This window comes from Athene noctua, chromosome 2, assembly GCF_965140245.1.
Source record: "Athene noctua chromosome 2, bAthNoc1.hap1.1, whole genome shotgun sequence".
Classification (NCBI taxonomy): domain Eukaryota; kingdom Metazoa; phylum Chordata; class Aves; order Strigiformes; family Strigidae; genus Athene; species Athene noctua.
The window spans coordinates 97,794,819-97,815,040 of record NC_134038.1 but is presented as its reverse complement, the minus strand read 5'-3'; the positions used below and the strand labels follow the sequence as shown (position 1 = coordinate 97,815,040).

At 42.4% G+C, this 20,222-nt stretch overlaps 1 protein-coding gene across 3 annotated transcripts in view; it reads left to right on the top strand.

Moving 5' to 3' along the window:
- Window positions 1-20,222, top strand: part of GFOD1 (Gfo/Idh/MocA-like oxidoreductase domain containing 1) — a 76,246-nt gene that overhangs the window by 29,187 nt on the left and 26,837 nt on the right. Inside the window, exon 1 of one of the 3 annotated variants that reach the window (XM_074899691.1) lies at window positions 6,551-6,624. The exons of the other annotated variants lie outside the window; for them this stretch is intronic. Coding sequence (XP_074755792.1) covers window positions 6,621-6,624 — 4 coding nt within the window. The 5' untranslated portion in view covers window positions 6,551-6,620. Of the gene's footprint in view, window positions 1-6,550; window positions 6,625-20,222 lie in introns of those variants that run through there. 3 annotated transcript variants of the gene reach the window in all.

The following is a 20,222-nucleotide window of genomic DNA, read 5'->3' as shown; positions in this document are numbered from 1 at the left end:
TGAAGAGCTGACACAGGAAAAAAACGGAGGAGATGAGCAGTAGTGGTAGGAAAGGTAGAATGAAGTAAAGCATGAAAATGTTTGTTGGAAAGTCTGATAGTTAGGTGATAGCAGAAGGCTTCACAAGATCATTAGAAGCAGGAACTGATACATCAGTAGTGAGTGAGGAATGATAGATAGGGTGAGGGTAAGTGATGGAAAGCCTTGAAACCAAAGATAAGCTTATGCTGAAAGCCTTGAAACCAAAGATAAGTTTGATACAAGAATGTGTGGAGAGAGCTGGTGAAGATGGCAGTGAGTGAGGTGATAGTGACAGGCTTGGACTGTAATCTTTGCCAGAACCTTCTGGGTGGGAGAAAACAAGCTTTTCTTTATTAGGACTGGAGGAAGTTGTTGGAGTCACTGATATGTTCAGTGCTGGATGCCTGAGAAAGCAAGAACTGCAGAGATATCATGTAAAATGTGCAGGACATCCTGTCTACCACTCTATGCTAATGCAGGCTAAAATAAGTTGTGAATTTAAAGTATATTTTGTTTTACTAACTGCTCTGCTTGCAGGTAGCTCTGCTTGGGAACAACAGACCCAATTTTCTATTTAGCTTAATCCTTTTCAAGTGAAACTGAAGCTCCCTGCTTCTGGTCTTTAAGAAAAGTGTCCTCCTGCAGAGTTGAGGAAATCAGGAGAAGCTGTTAGGATAAGCTCTGTCTCAGCAAGACCTTCAGCAGAATCCAGATGTGTAGACCTAAAAGGAGTGCATATCCAAGATGACAGCTAGTGGTACGGGACTGAGGTGTGTTGTCCCCAGGATGAAAAAAGCAAGAGGAAGTAAAATTCAACAACATTCCCTTTTACCGTGTTGTGCTTGAACTTGAAGGCTAGATGTTGTAGATGTGCTGTCCAAAAGACAGGCCAAGAAGTTACTGAGTGCTGAAAGTGAGAAGTCTGGAAATAGTTGTACATCTGTGTGTCATCAGTTTATGTACAGTTGAAACTGCTGATAAAATTAGCCAGGGATAATATGCAGAGGGTGAAGGAAAGCCTGTCGGAGTACTGTATGTAACAGGATCACAGAATGTGGGAGAGAGTGTTAAGGAGGGCATGAGTAAAGTAGGAGAAAGCAGGTTTGGAAAGGGTCATAAAAATTATGGCATTTATATGTTTTGAGAGACAACCTGAACAATTGTATTAACACAGTTGTAGTATTATAAGGTCACATTAGTGATGCTGGATGCTATATCATTAACAGTGTTACAATGTTCGTGTAGTAAGGAATATAAGCAATCAATGGTTATATTGGCATATAATTGCATCTAATCTTGGCAAACAATTGAATTAACATTGTGTGTGAAGGTAACGAGACAAGAACCTTATACGATGATTGTGCTTAGTGCCAGACTGCTGCTCAGTTATGGAAAAGTGCAATTTTTTTTTTTTTTAAGTTCTGTGAAAGATTTCAACAGTAGCAAAAATGGGTTTGATGTTGTAAATATTTTCTGGCCTCCTAAACTAAATATTTTGGGGGGGTGATCTATCAACCAAACTGTGGTGAATGGGGCACTTTTGGTTCTGATTATGTTGCAGATGTCTTGCAACTAGATGAAGTTTTTGATTGCCAAAACTTGAAAGGACAAAAAAAGGTGGTTAGGAGCAAGAAAAGCTATTTGCTGAAGACTGAAACATGTGTATTTTTTCCACAGTGTAAAACCTTGACCATTTTTACTGATAGCAGACTTTTGCTGAGGAAATGCAATTTTAGTGTAAAAGCCACATTTCATACTAAATAAGTAAATAAGCAGATGCTTTGAAAAACTATTTTCAATCAGCCTACACCCAGTTAAAAGTACAAGCTTGGCTCTATTTCTCTTTCAAGGTAAGCAGTACAGTGTGGGTGGTGTCTGTGATACTGTATCATCATATGGGACACTGAACAGGAGGGTGCACCAGCAAGACTTAACCTGGATTTTTCTTGGAGGCTGGGGACTGAGAGGGCCATAGAAGAGCACAGGTGGCCCAGCAAAGAATTAGGGGGCTGATGTGGCAGCTGTTGTGTGACAGCAGAAATATGAGACCATTCTGATCTGTGATGGGGAACCCTTGAAGTTCATGGTGTCCGTGGAGAACCCAGGGCCGTGTGGCTCAGCTGTATGTGATCACTGAGGTCTTCTCACTGGTACAGCAACATGAGGATTTTTTGGTAGGTAGTTCCTATTTCCCATTAGTCCTGAAGTTTAAACAATTTTTGGAGGGTTCTGTGCTGTTTTTACCCTAGTTCTTTTTAACTTGTTGGAAGCAAATCTACCTCCTGCTGGAATGACTGAAGGGGGAAAAAACAAACAAAAAAAACCAAACCACTTGCAATGAAATAATTGCTATGATCCCCTCTTTCTGAGCCTCTCTTCTGTGTTCTGCTATCTTGTATTTAGGCATCCCACCTGCCTCTATGATCAGTGAGAATTTCTGCTCTTAAGAACTGAGCAATTGTGGTGGTTTGACTCTGGCTAAATGCCAGGTACCCAGCAAGTTGCTCTATCACGTACCCCCCTTCCCCCTTCTTTCTCAACAGGGCAAAAAGTAGAAAGAAAATAAGATAGGAATAAAAACAACCCTGGTGGGTAAAACAAAAGCAGTTTTAATGTAAGCAAAGCAAAGGTCTGCACGTGGAAGCAAAAAGAAAACAGATTTATTCTCTGCTTCCCATGAAGAGGCGATGTCGGGCCTTCTCAGGAAGCAGGGCTCTGATATCCGTAGTGGTTGCCTTGGAGGACCAAGGGTGACACACACACACACCCCTTCCTCCTTTCTCCCAGGTTTGTACTCAAGCAGACATCATGTGGTATGGAATATCCCTTTGGTCAGTTCGAGTCAGCTGTCCTGCTTGTGTCCCCTCCCAAGATTTTGCCCGCCTCGTCCCACTGGGGGAGAAAATGTCGGCAAGAGCCTTGGTGCTTGTAAGCACTGCTCAGCAGTAGCGACAACACCAGGGTGCTATCAACCCCCTGCAAGCTCCCAACATAAAACACAGCACCGTGAGGGCTGCTATAGGGGAAAACCAATTCTGGCTCAGCCAGACCCAGTACAGCAATGTAGCACCATTTCATTACACCCTGATTTCATTAAATATTAAACTTTCCAAGAAGTGAATAATCTATTAGTGAAATATAAACTATAAGCACGGCTTGAATCACTAGTCTGCCTGACTTTTTCATGCAAGGCAGGTGTAAAGCTGCTGCCATTTTGATGGGATTGCAGTTTGTGCTCTGCTTGATCCCGGTGCTGGTACACAGACCAGTAGAGTATATAGTATAATCCAATTGTTAAAGATGGATATATGGACAAGTTCCAGAAACAAGGCTGGAGCAGAAGCAGAGGATCATATTTAGAGATGCACATAGCATATCAAAGTTATTAGATGATGATTTAAACAAGGAACCTCTCATCTTTGATCCTGTATTTGCTGCCGGATTTTTGCCTTGGCTTTGCAAGAGTGATCAAGATCCATTAGGTGTATTAGTACCAAATTAAGAATGCTAATGCCAGGTTACCTTACTGCTGTTTCTAATGGGCTTGGCGTAATTCAGTGCAATCACTGGCACTTTTAAGTGTGACATTTTGATTCTTATTTTTCTTCCTCTTTCTAATAATCTTTGCCATGTTCTTCCTCAGCCTGCTACATCATACAGACTGGTCATAGTCATAGGGCTTCTGACTATTTTCTCTGAGTACAGAGTTATGTTCTAGTTTATTTTTGAAAAGAGAAAGGGAAGTGGTTGAATGCCGTTCTCTTTACTGGGCACGTGTTCTTGTCTGAGCAAAATGGTTTGTGGTCTTTTCAGGAAGCATTCAGACCGAGTTCTCAAGATTTGCTCCTGGGAGCTTGTTCAGCAGCTGAATCTCCTCTGCCCTTGTAAACCTTACAGAAAGTACTTCTAAACAACTGATTATTACAGAAGTACTTGACTGGTCAAAAAGCAGGAGCAATTGGCTTTGGGAAAGCAGTTATTGACCTGTAAAAGCAGAATAATTGCAACAAGCAGTAATTAGTGAAATCAGATTTCACTCTGCACTAACTGCCCTTGCATATTTATTATACTGAAGTTGTTGTCTAGTTCCCATGTAATTCTGTCACTGGTCTACCATTAATAGTGCAGTTTTAAATCCATTGGTAACAAACTGGTCAAGTCATTAAATTTCAGCATCTGTTGCTCAGCCTTGCTTTGCAGTGCCATGGTAACTTGCTGTTAGTCAAGCTTTTGCAAAACTTGGGCAGTGATTCCCACAGACTATGGTGGTGCCCCACTACGTTATGTCCCAAGATTCTCTGAGTCATGTTAAGATTCAGGAAACAACCATATAAATAGAGCTCTCCAAATAGTACCTTTACATCATCATCATGTGTTTCCAGCTGGGGGATAAATACTTCCTCATTCCAGTAGTGATATCACTTTCCCAGACCCTCTCTAAAACTAAATATAGTCACAGAAAGTGTGTCTGTGTGTATAAACTAAAGTGGTTGAGTCATTTAAGATCTTGGAGAATCGGAGAGGATATGCTGTATCATGCATCACTGACAATAACACAGGGTGGCTTCATTGTAATTAGTAAGAAAGCAAGATACGTTTTGATGCTAAAGTGTAAGTTTGGAGGTTAGCAGTTCTGTGTGGACTGGCCTTGCACTGATGCTTCTGTCTGTGTGTCTGTCTGTTGATCCTTAGACTTGGAAAGTGCTGCCCATCCCTGGGACATCTAGGTACCTTCCACCTGGAGCAAGTAGCAAAGTCCCCAGTCAGCTTTGTGGCATTTCTGGTAGCTTGTAAAAGTGTACACTGGCAGTAGCATTTCCTGTTGAAGGGAATAGTAAGGAAGAAGGATCCTTTGCACCTGATTTTGATGATTGCTGAACATGTGCGCTCATTTTATCATTTAGAACTCCGGAAGCAACGTGCTGTAGGCTTCCATGGTAGGTTCTCAAATTCAGGATCATCCAAAATTAGTGGCCACTCTTGAAAGTCTTGACTTCTAATCTTACAGTATCCCAGTCATTTAAAAAAAAGGTGTCAGGTAGGAGAAAGTGGTATTATAGATAAAATAAAATATGGTTAAGTGTTTGGCCCCTGTACAAAAGTCAGTAGCATTCATTAAATCAAAAGAACTAATGAAGGGCCTAGTCAATGAGCAATTCTCCTAATGCCTAACCCTTCCATGGTTATAATTGCTCATTCCCCTACCATCATTCTTCTATTGTTACTGACCATGGTGGAGTTTTGCTAGCTGCTCTTATAATGCAGTTCAATCTCAGAAGGCAAACAATAACCACTTGTACAGACGCATCACTTCAGACTGAAGGGATGGTTCCCTTCCAATCTTTGGATGTAGAAATGCAGAAAGAAAAAGATTGTTTAGGCCTGTAATTTGCCAGATGGCCAGGGGAGCTGATAATCTGTAGAGGTCAGAGCTCTGCAATGCTGATGGCACTAACACGAAAACCTGCAGAGGAATGCCTTGCTCCACATTGGATTTTTAATTGAGGAAGGCTGTGAAGACAGTTTTTTTACTTGTAAAAGGAGGAGAGGGTAAAAAAGAACTTCCAATTCTGGCACAAAATCATCAGACTGAACTAATCAGCATGCTTGTTTGCCTGTTGATACCCAGAATGCTTTTCTACTCTGCTGCCTTTTCACAGAAATACCAGTGTTTGAGCCATTAGGAAAAAAAAGGCATGCTGGGTGAGCAGAGAGCATGTTTCCTGGTCATATGCTTTCCGGACAGGAATACCAAGATCTCTCTTTATATCTGGCTTTCACAGATTTCTAAACGGTACTTAACTATGAGGTTTTTGGCTGGTGTTTTGAGATAATAAATCTCCCCTTTAAAAAAAACCAAAGAAGTCTGAAGCTTCAAGAAGAAAACTTGGGGGGGGGGTGGGAATCTGTCAATCCACCTGTAAGCCTCAAAGGAAGCAACTTTTCTTTCCAGCATGCCTTGCAGTCCCCTCAGGGGGTGGATCCTGAATGAAGGCAGAGGCCTTAGTTGAGTTGTGCCTGGGAGGAGTGGTGCTGGGAGTCCAGTCGATTAGCAGTGTTTGGGATAGCGAGCTGGGCAGACTGGGATATATCACCAAAAGCACATCTTCTAATCAGAAGAACTGGAGAAAACCACTGCTTTTTTCTCTATACCAGGGGTTTGTATTCTTCTAATTATATGATCAGGTAAGCTGAATACACAGAAATGGAAGGCTGCTTCTGAAGTTTTGCACCTTAGCTTGCAGATGTAAGGACAGATATTAGCGGGAAAAACAACTGGCAGGTGATCCTTAAGTCTTTCCAGCAAGAACAGAATGCATCCTGCAGTTATAATTCATGCTGTGGTTATTCACATTCTGTATGAATCTGTCTCATAATTCATTTGGATCTGGCAAATACATATTTTGTAAAGCATATGTTTTGATTTATGAGGGCATTTCTGATCTTTGATTATTTTTTTTCACAGATGGTGGGAGCTCTTTCACCAATTTCTGAAACGCTGGCTTTTCAGGGCTGAAAGGTGCTGCTTGTCAAGTGCTGCCCATGCTAGCTGGGCCAAGGCAGGGAGTTGTACACTTGCTGTCATTATACAAAAGTTCATGGGTAGGTAAATGGTAATTTTCCAAACCAGAGTTTGGTAGAGTAAAACTAATTTATACTTCCTCTGGAACAAAAAGACTGTAAAGTTGTTACTGGGCATAGTGATTTGTTCTCTCTCAGATCCAGCAGGAGACAAATTGCGAAAAAGCAAACACAGCAGTGTCTTTGCCTGCAGTTCCTGCTGCTTGCTTGCAGAAGCCTTACCGGTATTTGTGTTACCTAGGTGTTGAAGTGAAAATGTCCTCTTCAGCCTTAGGTTACTGTCTCTCTGTAACCAGTCTTTGCACTGCCTGAAAACTGCGTGTGAGGCATCAGCTTAACACTTCAGGTGCAGAGACTGGAAAAGCTTGTGAATTGCCGAGAAATACTCCACTATAGTAACTAGACAGGGAAATTAACATTAGCATAAATTCAGCATTGATGTGTTCAGCTTTCACAGGGGAGAAATTTTTATTGTTTCCTTGCTGGTGCCCTGCCGTTTGACCCAGGTAACCTAGGTCAAAAGGCTGCTTTACGCTGATGTCTGATCTGTATCCAGAAGGGATTCAGGGAGGTTGGCGTTTGTTTCTTTCATCCTGTTAAGCTACACCAGGCTGCACTTACATCTTTTGCATTTTAGTGTGTGGCATTCTCCCTGGTAGTTACCTTCTCTAAGACATCACTCATAAAAGGAGACAGCATCTGGTGTGAGCCCAGGGGACACTAATATTTAAGACTGTTAGCCCTGTTTGTTTTGGTGTGTGCTTGTTCTTTGGAAGCTTTTGTAGGATGCAGGAACTAGCGGGATGTAAAAGCATATGATGAGGTCAGCCCTGGATTACAGTATCTCTTGTAAAGCGGTTGAGCCTTGAGTGGCATTCATTCTCTTGCCTTCCCTGGCTGTAAGGAGCAGGGAAATTTGCCACAGAGCAGTCCACGTTCAGGCCAATGTTCTAAATAAGTTTGTTATTTATTTTCCTGTAGCATCCATAGGCTCCTTTCAAGGCTGAAACAACTGTATTTGAAGTGTGTAAATATATATATTCCTTTCTCTGAGAGTTTATGATGTTATTGGGTGCAAAGGCCAGAAGGAAACTAAGTTAAACAAAATCAGTTAAATTTTAGCACAGAAACACATATCCTGATACTGGAAGAAAGAAATGGCAGGAGACTTTCCAGCTATTCTTGTGACATAGTTTTATCATTGGAGCATTTTTGGGACAAGGCATTTGGAAGAGTCTGCAAAGCAGAACTAAATTACTTATCACCTCATATCTATGAAGATAATATGTGCTAAATCATCAGGAGATAGCGTCTGTCTGTATTTCCAACGAGAGCAGCCTCAACGTGAGCCCTGCATGTTTCCAGCAAGAGACTTCTGTGAGCAAGCCTCAGAACAAAACAGCTAGAGACCCCTTCTCCGTGCAGCTTTTGGGAAAAATCTTTTGTTTAAACAAAAGGAACTGAGCCAGTAGTGCCTGGAACGACGCGGGCATCCTACTGAGATGTAAATCACTTTTGATTCTGTCTGGAAGATATATTCTGGGAACAGAAATGAGTGACTTGAGGGGCTGTGAAATGGGAAGAGTGGTTCGTGACAACCTTTACATGGTGTGAGAGGGTGATGGCTCTCTTTACACCCTGACAGTGCTCTGAAGGGAAGGAGAAGGGTCTCATTCTGTTACTGAAGGGGCATGATCTCCTTGGAATTGATTGAAGTTGGAAAAAACAAGTTGAAAGTCTTGCCCCTGGCTAGTGTTTTCAAGTTACCAACTATCATGCTTGCACATGGGAGACCAATGTGAACTCAGTGTACCCTGTAAACATGGAGCAAGAAAGTAGTTTCTTCCTCAGATGGCTCACAATCTTATTTGTCACATTTCTGTGTTAAGATGTCTTTCTTGCCAGTGTTGCTGTGTGAAAACCCTGCACAAGCTTTTGAGAGACAGGCTGATAATGCATGCAGTGTCCTCAGATACAGAAACAGCAAGTGAGAGAAACAAAAAGAGAGAGGAAAAAAATGGTTTAATTTTTTTTTTTGCCTTTCCCCCCAAGTACAGCACAGGTTTCAGCTATCAGAGATGATGACAGCAGTGGGTCACCACTTCTTCAGGCAGAAGTGGTAACTTTCCATATGATGGAATTTCTAAAAGCCTGGCCTTTCACAACAATCCAGCCCGGGGTCCTCTGGTGAAATAAGCTGCCAGTCAGGGCAGGATTTTGTAGGCACACACAAGCATGTGCGGTGCTGGTTCCCTGAACAGGATGTGCTGGTGCTGCCTGACTGGTGGGTGCATCTGTGCTAGCCCTAATGTAGTCAGTGCAGGTAGTAACATCAATATAGACAGAGTAGCGTGGGCTTCATTCGGCCCAGGGTAGCAGGTAGCAGATACAGGCCTGGGTGCTTAAGTAGGCATGTACCTTTGTTAGTACCTGTGATGAAGCCTGCTATGACTTCTTCAGCTGGGGAGTTCAAAGTCTGTGTGGACGTGGCTACGTGAAATCCAGTTATGCTTTTGCGTGTTATGTAGACATGCCAAGAGGATGGTGCCAGCACAGAAGGGTGCAGGTGTGGTAGTAGGAGAGAGAGGCTACAGCAGTAGTAATGGGAGAGGCAATGGAAAGTCCCTTTGCTGTTCTGCCTCCCTTACTAGGTAGGATAAAACTAACTTAAGAACAACTGTGTTTGCGGCAAAGAGGCCTCCTGTGGATATATTTTTGGAAACCCTGATGTTTCTCTGCCTAAGGCAAAGTAAAAAAGCTTTTGTAAGCATGCACCCTGTCCCCTCTTTTCACTTTATTCTCTTGTAATAGTTGGATAATTTTCTTACTGACAATACAAAGCTATAGTAGGCCTTGGCTCTTTAGTGTAAATCAGGAGTAATCCCAAGGAAGTCATTGGTATTTCCCTTGTGTCCAAGAAGTTTAGGTAGCCTAAGGGGCTAACTGCAAAAGGTGTTACTTTTAAGTGTTAATTAAGGTGTTAATAAAAGTATTTTAACTTGCTGATGGCGAAGTGGCCTCATTTTTGTCGTCTTTACCAGTGTGACACCAGGGAGGGTACAGTGGTTTGACCAAGGAAACAGTAAATGAAAGAGACTTGACTTTGGCTTGAGTACACAAGAAGTTGAGTGCCAAACTTCCTGAAACATCAGTTGCTTTATAAAAAAATCATACTGGCTTTGCAGTGGATTTGAGTGGGCTGAGGGGTGTTTGAGCTATATAGCAAGTTACAAACTGTCTTACTGTGTTCTGGTTTTGGAAATATTCCCATGCAACAGTGCAAGGCTTCTGGGTCCATTTTAAATAACCTTCTCTATTCCCCAAAACGATTAGGTGGTTTGTTTTTTTTTTTCATTCATTCTTACTGTAACACATGAAAACAAGTACAAGCCACTAATCCATGGAGGTTTAAGGTGCCCCAAACTAGGATTAATTGGTTTTCAGGTTTTGTAGGTTGTGTTCTTTTTGCTGGTGAAGTCCATCTTGTTCTTTGAGGCTCAGGATCTTACTGGATTTGACAGTAAGGTTAATCATCATGAGTAATCATCTTCACATGAATGTTCATATGACCAAATGACATGTGGAGCTGAAGTTCTAAGATCTATTTAGTACATGGACAGAAAACAAGAAGTAAGACTCAAAAGTGATTTTTTTCCTCCAATATTTAAGCCAAAGTTCACCTGACTTAGTCTTTTGCACTCAGTTGGACTCCTGATGACCTATTTCTGTGTCCCTAACAGTGTGCCAAAAGGTTGGATTGTAGGTGAAAGATGGCAAAACTAGGAGTGAGAAGAGACAGACTAAATTATTCCTGCCACTGATGTCAATCATCACTAGATGGCCACTAAAGATAAAGCAGGTCCTTTATAGGATGGAAAATGTTAGGTTCATACAGTGCATGTACAACAGTTTTGCATGCCAGTTAATTATATTACAATAGAAAAACAATGGCAGGGGAACTACTCCTCCATGTCCTCTGACGTCTGTTGAAGTCCCTTCTCAATGTCCTTCTGCTCTTACTGTTCAGAGCATGTGAGCTCTAGGCCTGGCAGGCATGTTTGTAATTAATGTTTCCGACGTCATCCTGATGCTGCTTGCTGCACCACAGCGAACGTGTGTTCTCATGAAACCAGGCTGTCATGTGGACCGCTCAAGGGTAGCGCTGAACTTTCATCAGGCTATTGCATTATAAGCCAGTCTGTGCAGAATAATAAAAGCAAACCTTGGTGGAGAAGCAGGTGAGCTGGAATTCTTAGGGTAAAAGCAGTTTTGAAGAGGGAAGGGCATCAGCCTGTCAGGGGGATCTATGAAGGGAGCTTACCAGGATTCTTAGTGCTGTGAAATAACTACAAATGTATGTTTGTATAAAAGAGTGCTCATCTGCTGGGGAGTTAATTCACCTAGGACAGGGTAAAGCGAGAAAATAGTTATAGCCTTCCTTTTCAGTAGACTTCATGAATATTGGCTGCTGCTTTTTTTTGGATGCCCAATACTGGAGGAGACTTTTAAGCACCCACAGCTGTGAGTGATGTAATGGACATTGTGGAAATCAATCCCAGATTAAGTGCCCCAAACCAGCAGTCACCTAGCAGTCAGGCATAAAAAGATAAGATAAATGCCCAACTGGGTCACACTAACGTTCATATCTGGCCCTGGATTCTTCTCTGGCAGTGCCCAAAGGATGTGCTGATAAGGGTGAGCACAGGAGCCTGCCCCTGCCTGCAGTCTGCACCCTTGCACTCTCCTGCTTCCACCACTCTTGTACTGGGGCTGTTAGGAGAGCATCCTTTCCTGCTCCCTGTACTGTTTGTTTATGGACCCATTGTCCTTGGATTTGTCTAATCCCTTTTTGAACCTGCTGTTACTGTCTGCCTGTGGCAGATGTTACAGGTCATCACTGTGGCAACAAATTCTAGAAATTCACTACTGTCTCAGTAGAAATGTACCTTTTAAATTAATTTTAAATTATTTCCTGCTAGTTTCAGTGAATGCTTTCCACATCTAATAATACTGAATTTAGTGAAAAACAGTTCTGTGAGTACCTTATCCACAGCCTTCATAATTCTGTCAATCTTGATCATATCCCCATCAGACTTTTCCTTTTTAGGCTGAAGACTCACATTTTTCAGTCTCTCTTGGTAAAGCAGCTCCTCTGTCCCCTTAATCATTGCAGTTGCCTCTCTGTGTAGCTCGTCTGAGTCCACTTTGTCCTTCTTTAAATGCAGAAGCCAGAAATGCCCCCAGTGCTCAGGAGGCCTGTAGGCTTCATGGAGATTGAATTTAAAGATGGAACCAAAGCCCTGCAGAATTCACTGTGTACAAGAACCATCACAGCTGCCAGTTCAAATATTCACAGGGCACTGAGTTGGAAATATGTTTGTAAAACACTAAAATAATATCAGTTTGTAATATAGTTGATATTTCATACTGTAAATATGAATGTCACATTACAGAAAAACAGAGATAGGGTGGGTCAAAATCACACAGCACTACCTCACGCTTTGTGAACAAAATGGGTTTAACACATGGTCCCAACCCTGCAAGCATTTCCAGCTGTAGTGTTGCCAAGAACAGTTACATGAATTTGCAGGGGCTATTCATGGTAGTAAGCAGCACTTTTGCCTCTTTGAACCCACAGTGCTTAGGTGTGTACATACATATGTGCATATATAGGTAAGGGCGCTTTTTAAAGTCTTTTATTTGCTGATGTAAATGTCAGTGCCTTAAAGCAGAGTGAAGGTTGGCTTAGCTGCATGGAAAGGCTGCAGGAATTTCCCCTTTGTGTACAAAATTGCTAGCTAAACTCAGATAATGTTTTATGTAGTTTAAGATTAGGAATGGAGCTGAAAGTCTCTAAACTTGGCCATATGGGTAAGGGTTTTTAAATCTGGTGATCTGTTTTGTAGTGAGAATTATTATTACCAAGCGTTGTGCTATTGTTCCCTGCAGATGGAGGGTTAACCCTGAAGGGGTGACTTTGTGTAGTAGGGACTATCACTGTTTTGGCATTGCCCACTGGAATGGTGAAGGAATATTCCATGTTCTTGCTCTGTGATCAGCTTCTTGTGAATTTTAACCCCTGTGTCCTCTGACCATTGTTTGCATACTTTGAACCTGGTTAGTTGTATCCTGGTTTTGGTAGATGGTTTCTTGAAAGCCTTGGAGACCACTATTCTCTCCAAAGATCAGCTGTGAAGTTTTACCCTATTAACCTATGTTCCAGGGATATCCACGAGTGTATCAAGTTTGATTTACTAATTGGCAAGGAGAACACTGAAAGAAGCATTAAGTGTGAAAGGCATCGCATTACTTGTCAGCATTCTCAATCCTTTGCGCATAGGGAGAAGTGACAGTATACATCAATTTGAATTTCAAAATTTTCTATCTTGGCGAATTAATTTACAGTTAGTGTTTTGTCCAGTAAACTTTGTCTTATGAATCTGATTTCCAGTGTTTTAAAAAGAGCAGCACATTTTCTAGGATAAATATGGTCTATTTTGGCACCTCTTTCATTCATTTTTCTGCTTTTTCCCACTTCATTATGAATGATAATCCATCCAAAAAGCTGCAGTGGCTTTTGGTGCAGCTGCACTCCATGTATAAGCAGTTTGGCTGCCTTCCCAAAATGGCACGTTTCAACCATGACTGTCATAAAAGCTGCTTCCAAGGATTCTAACCATACTGATAGACTTGTGTTTGGACCAGCCTCATTATATTTTTTAAGTCGGGTCATACTCAAGAATATTCCTGGCCCCTGGCTATATGGTACAGTAACACTCTGAAATTTCATCTCTTGGGACATCAGCTGTCATTTTTGAGTCACTGAGAAATGAGCTTGATGATATCTAACCAGTCCTTGGTGAAACATTTGCTCATAGGACCATCTGCCCCTTTAATAGAGTTGTCAGTTCAGCATTGCTTCCATTTCTGCAGCAGCTGCCCACTGATAATAAGTCAGATGCGGTGATGTCGCAGAGGAGAACAGCAGAGCCTGACTGCAGTGCTGTCATTGCCTTCAGCTTGCTCTGCCAGTACACAGTCTCCCCAGTTAATGAAATCCCCGTTGCACGCTCTGCTTGATCCACCCTCCAGATTTCTTCTTGAACTGTCTCCAGCCAGAGAGGCAAGTCATGCCGTAGCTCAGACCAGATGCCTTTTTCATGGCCTCCACTTACAGTGAGCATCTTTTCGTGCCTGCTAAAATGTGTTTTTAGCTTGGCTTGGCTAACTCAGATTAAAACATTGGCAGAGAGATGGGAATTTACTGTTTCACATGGATTAGCATTTCCAAGTTCTCTTTTTAGGCTTGAGTTTGAACTGGTAATCTCTGTTTATTATTAGACTTGCCAGACATCTGCCTTTCAGTTGTCCAAGTGAGCACCCTACAGAACCACTGCAAATCCTAGCTCTCTGGTTTGTAGCACTCCAACACTATTGAACCCCGCAGCGACTCCCATAGGGCGTGAGGGTCTGGCACTAATGCCATGTGCTTTGGGACCTAGGCATCTTGTAGGCTGTTCAGACCAAGTGAAAAACCTGTGTTTTTATAAACAGCCCGATTCTGAGTGACTTTCAGCAGTGCTTCTCTTATAGGTGTTCTCTGTGACCAGGCACAGCCTTGTCAAATGAGGCATTGTGAAATAATGCAGCGTAGAAAGGGTCTTTCCAATAGTTTGTTCATTAGTCTGAGAGTTGGGAAGTGCAAATTAACTTTTCTGTCCTGCTACTTATTTTCTGCCTCCTTTTTAGTGGAAACCAGTTTCAACTAGCTTTAGACAGTCTCTGTTTATGCGTCTGGTCTAAAAGTCCTGTATTGAGTCTTGGCTGGTTACAAAGGCTCCTTGTAGATAGTGGAAAGATGGGCTACATCCTAAAATGTGTGCCTAAATTAGATAAGGTAAATAGCTATTTGGCAGTGTGTCTTTCTGTCCACTGAGTCCAGAGAAATCACAGATTATTAGTTTAGACTTGATGCTTAACTTTGTGATGGCTGAAAGGAGCAGAAATGAATCCAGGGCTTGTAGTCTCTTTATGCCTCTCTTCACGGGTTGTAAAAATCATTAATGATTATCAGCTGTTTCATAGGATGTTGTGGTTGGTAATTATGAAAGTGCCCAAAGATTTTATAAGTGACTAAGTTACACAAAAGGAAGCCTGCCCCTGTGTAGACAGAGGTGACCCAAATGAAGTGACAGTGGCTTTTGAGTGGGAAATCAAAAGAGAGGGCCTTTATCCTCTTCCCAAACATCTAGCTTTATAAAATTTATAAAGCCAGAAAGCATAAGCAGCTTTTGTGGCAATCTTGGTTCCATTTTCTTCTCACCTACAGTTGAAGTCCTTCATAAATATATGTATTTCTGTATGTGCACTGTCTGATCACAAATCATCTGCCTCCACCTAAGTTTTGGGAGTGAATGAATTCCCTTTTTTTTTCTTAGTTCTTTCCCTTCTTTGATTTGAGTGCTGTCTTTGAGGACTAAGAGGATAAATTACAGCAGAGATGATCTTTTGATTCTCTTATGCGTGATTTAGGTGCAGATGGATTCTAGCTGCCACTTTCTTTGATTTATCTTTTTTGTTTGTTTCTTTGTTCCTCACTACGGACACATGGAAGGCTCTGAGGAGTTCTGTGCATGTTGTTGGGTTGCTTTGCCCAGGACTTTTGGCTGCTTTTTTGGCCTTTGGGTCATCTTTCAGGCAGAAAGAGGATAGCAATTGCTTTTATGGTTGGAGCAGTCGTATTAATAGAAGAGACTGTTCAGCAAGAGTGCCACATGCTTCCAACCCTTTTGAGATTGTAATAATCCTTCTTGTGACAGGATCTCATGCCCTGGTCTTCTGGGGTTTGTGAAAAACACACTGATGTCTTTCTGTCTTTGGGAAGTGTGATCAAGTTCATTGGGCCCAGTTGTCAGGGAGCTGGGTATCTCCCTGGCTGGATCTGACCGTGTGAGCAGAGGGCGAGTCGCCACGTGGGACCCCGGGTGCTTGGTGCATCCTGCGCAGTGGTGGGAGTTGTGAGACTCTTGGGCTTCGTGTTTGGTCTCATTCAGCCCAGTGGGGTAGTAATGAAGGCGTGTCACCAGGTGGTTTAGCTCAGTACCTACTGTTGAAGGGAGTATGAAGGCATTACAGCATTGCCTTCCAGTCTGGAAGTCTGCAACCAGTCTGGATAAAAACAGTTTGTTTCTTTTAGCATGAGACCTAGTGTGGAATGATGAATGTTTTTTTGCTCACCCTATCCTGCTCTACTTTCATCACACAAATTACTCTGTTAAAAATTTCCTGGTTGGTTGTACCACCCAGGGACTTGGACTTGTGTATTTGCACAGCTCTAACCCCATTAGGGCATGACTCATAGGTAATAAGAACTGCTGGAAACATTTTCCCACTCTTTTGTGTCCATGCTTATTGAGGAAACTGAGGAATGAAGTTGAAACTTCAAGTGTTTTTCCGTAGAAAACTGATACACTGACTTTGAGCTGTGATACAAATATGTCACTTCCCACCAGGCAGTTTGCACGTTGTGCTGTCCTTGATCCCCTTTAGCAGTACTGCCTTCCTCACCATGAACGGGGGATGTGACACTTCCTATTTACTCTAAAGTACATTCCTGGTGGCACATCTCTGCCATGTGCTACATGATGAGTAGGGAAGAGTGCTTTCCCTTGTAGGTGTGCATTATGCTTGTGATGCAAGAGCTGCTTTTAAAGAGACAGATGTGATGGCACTTGCATAGCTGGGGTTGTTTTGAACTGGTTTGTAGTGCATGTGAGACCTTCTCCAGGTGTCTCACCCTTAGATAGTTTGCACTTCATCTTCCTCTAGAGGACTCCCCCTTGCAAAACAAAACCCCATGGCATGCAGGGTAATTTGGCAATCTAGTGTGTGTTGAAGAAAGCCCTTTTGTTTTTTAACTCATTCCCCTTTGTATCTCACTCATAGACACACACTAATGTACACCATTAAGGGAATATCTTAGACTTCTTTTTTCATTAAAGTTGTATATTATGACCTGGTCTGATCTTAGACAGTGTACCTGTGTACTGCTGCATTTATCTGGTTTTTGTTATAAGAGTGCTGAGTCTTTATCTGGGGTGGGGAGCTGGTGAATGTGAACTCTGAGCCCTGAGATTTCCTCCTGTTTCTCTGACCGAATGTTCACACGATCTTGCATTTTGGCATTTGGCCACAGATTGAAACCCTCTGTGGCCTGCTGTGACCCTGTTACAGCATAAATCAGCCCTAGAATTTGGCTTATGGTTGTCATTTTTTGTTTTATTGTTTGTTGTGTTCCTAACACAATGGTGTATAAGGAGACAAGTTTCTGAAAGAAGATTTAGGTCAAGATGAAAAAAAAAAGTTGCTATTAAATGGCATTGATTTTGTTTTATATAACTGGAACTTTTTTTTATGTCCTTCTTTAAATATTTAGTGACACTTTTTCCTCTTTAACTCAAAGGTCAGTGTCTTGTATTGGCTGATTGTGTGGGTTCCCTTGCCAGCATACAGAAGTTGCCAGTTGTTTTTTTTTATTTTAGCAGGCTTGGCCTTCCACCATGTCTGTAAGCACTGCTTGAGTATTGTATCCAGATGATGGTCCAGCTCCCTGCAGCTAGACACTGCTCACTGATTTCCTCTAACAAGCATTCCTTTGCTGGATGTGATATTCTTAAATCCTTCTTTTATTACTCAGGATGGGTTGGGGAAAGGCCATGTGTTAGTATAGTTTTTGGTTTCCTCTTATAGCACTTACCTCTTCTGTGCTCAGCACCTTGTGTATTGACCGGCACCTCTGCAATCTGAATCTAAATCCCTTCCTGGTCAGAACAGCTGCACTTTCTGGAAGAGAGTGAAACACCAGTCATGCATGTCCCCATCCTGTCCCCATGCCCCCTTTTTTTTTTGTGTCCTGAGATGTCCACTTTATCATCATGGCACATAATGTTTGCAATATATTGTACCTGTGGAGGTAAAGACGTGTATTGCTGACCAGTTATAGCTTTTTAGTCATGGGCAGTTTGAATATATTCTTGAGCTGAATTCAAACAGTTCTGTGAAAAGCAGAACTAATGAAACCTGCTTTTCACTTTTTTTTTCCATATGTGGAATTATTGAGTCAGATGGTCAAACATATAGGCCTAGAAACAAATATACACAAAGTGTGATGAGACTCATGAGCTTTGTTTCCTTATGAAATTACCTAAAAATTATTATCTGGCCAGTCCCATCTCAGTCTTGGGGGGAAAAAAAAAATAATTATTGAACCTCTGAAGCTTTCTCATGGTCAAGCTAGTTTGCAGGTTGCTTGTAAGCTGTTAAGAAATGGGAGCTTTATCCCCTCTCCTGTGCTATTCTTTTCGTTTTTTTAGTCTCTGATTCATATCTTCACTGGCTAAACCTTAGGGATTTGAATGAATAAAACTTTACTGTAAAATCTGGCATATAACTCAATAAAAGATACAGAAATGTTTTATCCCAAATGTTCTCAATAGGATTGGTAACTTAAAAAACAACCCACAAACAAAAATACCTCCTAACAAAACCAACCCCCAAAACTGTAAAGTTTCCTTCACTGTAAGTTGAAACCATTTCTAGGATGAAGTGTTGCAGTTGTAGAGGCGTGCAAGCACAGGTTCAAGATGCTACGTCCTGTCTCCAGTTGCAACCACAAGAGGGGGGATACAGCTTCTGCAGTGGAACTGGTCAACTTCACTGGCCCTAATGCTCCCACATAAAAAACAGTCCAGTGTAATGATTTCTTACAAGATCTGGGTTTCACGCAGTGAAAACATACTAGAAGCTCAGCATTGTATCAGAGATATTTAATTGTATGCCACGGACCTTGTATGCGTTGATAGGATCTGATTTCCAAGACAAACCAGTGTTCAAAGCACCTTCTCGTGGTGGGCAAGGCACACCTGGGTGTTGCTCAGGATTCCCTGCCCACACACTTCTTGGCTCCTTTCAGAGGCATTCAGGTGGCAGAGATACAGCTGCAGTCTTTCTGTGCTCTGCTCACTAATGTGGGGGAAGACTTTTGTCCCCCTTTCTACACCCACATACATTTGTATGCACCAAAGTGATGTGTGAAGGCTTTAGCCTGTCTCAACTGTCTGCACAGAAACTGTGCACAGCTAAAAATCACATTTGTATGCATCAGATTTCTCCTTGTGGTCACTACTTTTGATCCCACTGTGAAGTGACAGTGGAGAAGGGCAAATGGGGACAAGCTGTTTTTGTGGAGGGAAGGGAGGAGAAGCTCTGGGTGATTTTGTGCCCTAGTGAGGCAACTGGAGCAGGGTCTTGCCCAACTCCTTCTGTTCCCCTGCCCCTGTGACACTGGGACTTATGTTCTCCCTGAGGACATTTTGAGTGGGTTATGCAGAGGTGGTCTTCCTTGTGAGCTTCAGTGGAAATGTCAGATAAGTTGCAGATTGCAGTGGTTGTTTGTGACAAATGAATAGCCATAGACAAGATAGGAGCTGCCCAGCCTCTCTTTGCTAAAACTGCCTGATTCTGTTGAAATGTTTTACAGGGAGACAAAACCCAGTGCTGAGACAGGATTTAATTGCGTAACTCCTTCAGGGGAAATAAAAAGTGCTTCCAATGCAGATCCAGTCCCCTAAAGGGCCTGCAGATTAATGGCTGAGAAGCCTTAGCTGAACTCAGTTGGTGGGAAATCTTCTCTGGTCATTCAGGGAGACAGTCAAAATCGTTTCAGTTTTAATTGGATATGGTATTCCTCTTCCCTTCCTTTCACAACCAGCATAGGGGGCTCCTGCACTTGCAAGACTGTCTGTGAGGTGGTGTTGGTGTTTTGTGGCTGACACGGTATCTGGCACTCAGACCTGAGCATCAGCCTGATGGCAAACATTCCTGCAGCAAAGCCATGCCAGGCTGCCTGTGCCTGACTCACTAATGTGATCACCTGTTTGTGACACAGGTGTACCCCATGCTCTTCGTGCTGCTGTGTGCCAAGGTTTTTTCTAGCCATTTATGGCAACTGGGGGTGAATTTGTGTCCTGTGGAGGTGCTTCAGGGAAGGGTGTTGGAGGATGGTCCCATGCCTTTGCTGTTCTGGCTCAGGGGACAGTGGAGTTGAGACTCTAACCCATGACACCAGCTGTATGTCTCACCACATGCTTCCACACCTGAGCAGACAGGTTTTTCTTGATGGAGGGTGAAGAGGGCCAAGATTAAAACTCGTTACAGTATGCAATGGATGTATCTATAGCTGCCCGCTTGGACAGTCAAAGGGATGCTCTGTATTCTGAAGTTTCAACATCCTCCTAGGAGTAGTGAAGTTTCCACCTGTTAGGTACCTGATCAGAATGCTTTTCTTGTCATACTTCTGGGGAGCACAAATTGCTGTGCCTCCATCTGTGCACAAGAACATCTCTGTATAAAGCAGGCAGGGGGCAAGCAGGACATAGTCCTTGCAGAGGTTTCTCCTGTAACCATAGTCAATTAAAAATTATTTTTGTAGGCACATTTGGGATGTTTTGAGGCAGCAGCCGTCAACATTGTCTAGTATGCTCACTTGTAGACAAAGCAGTAACATTCTTCTTGGATACTCTTTGGGCTGGAGGGAACAAACCAGCTACATCTAGCAAGTA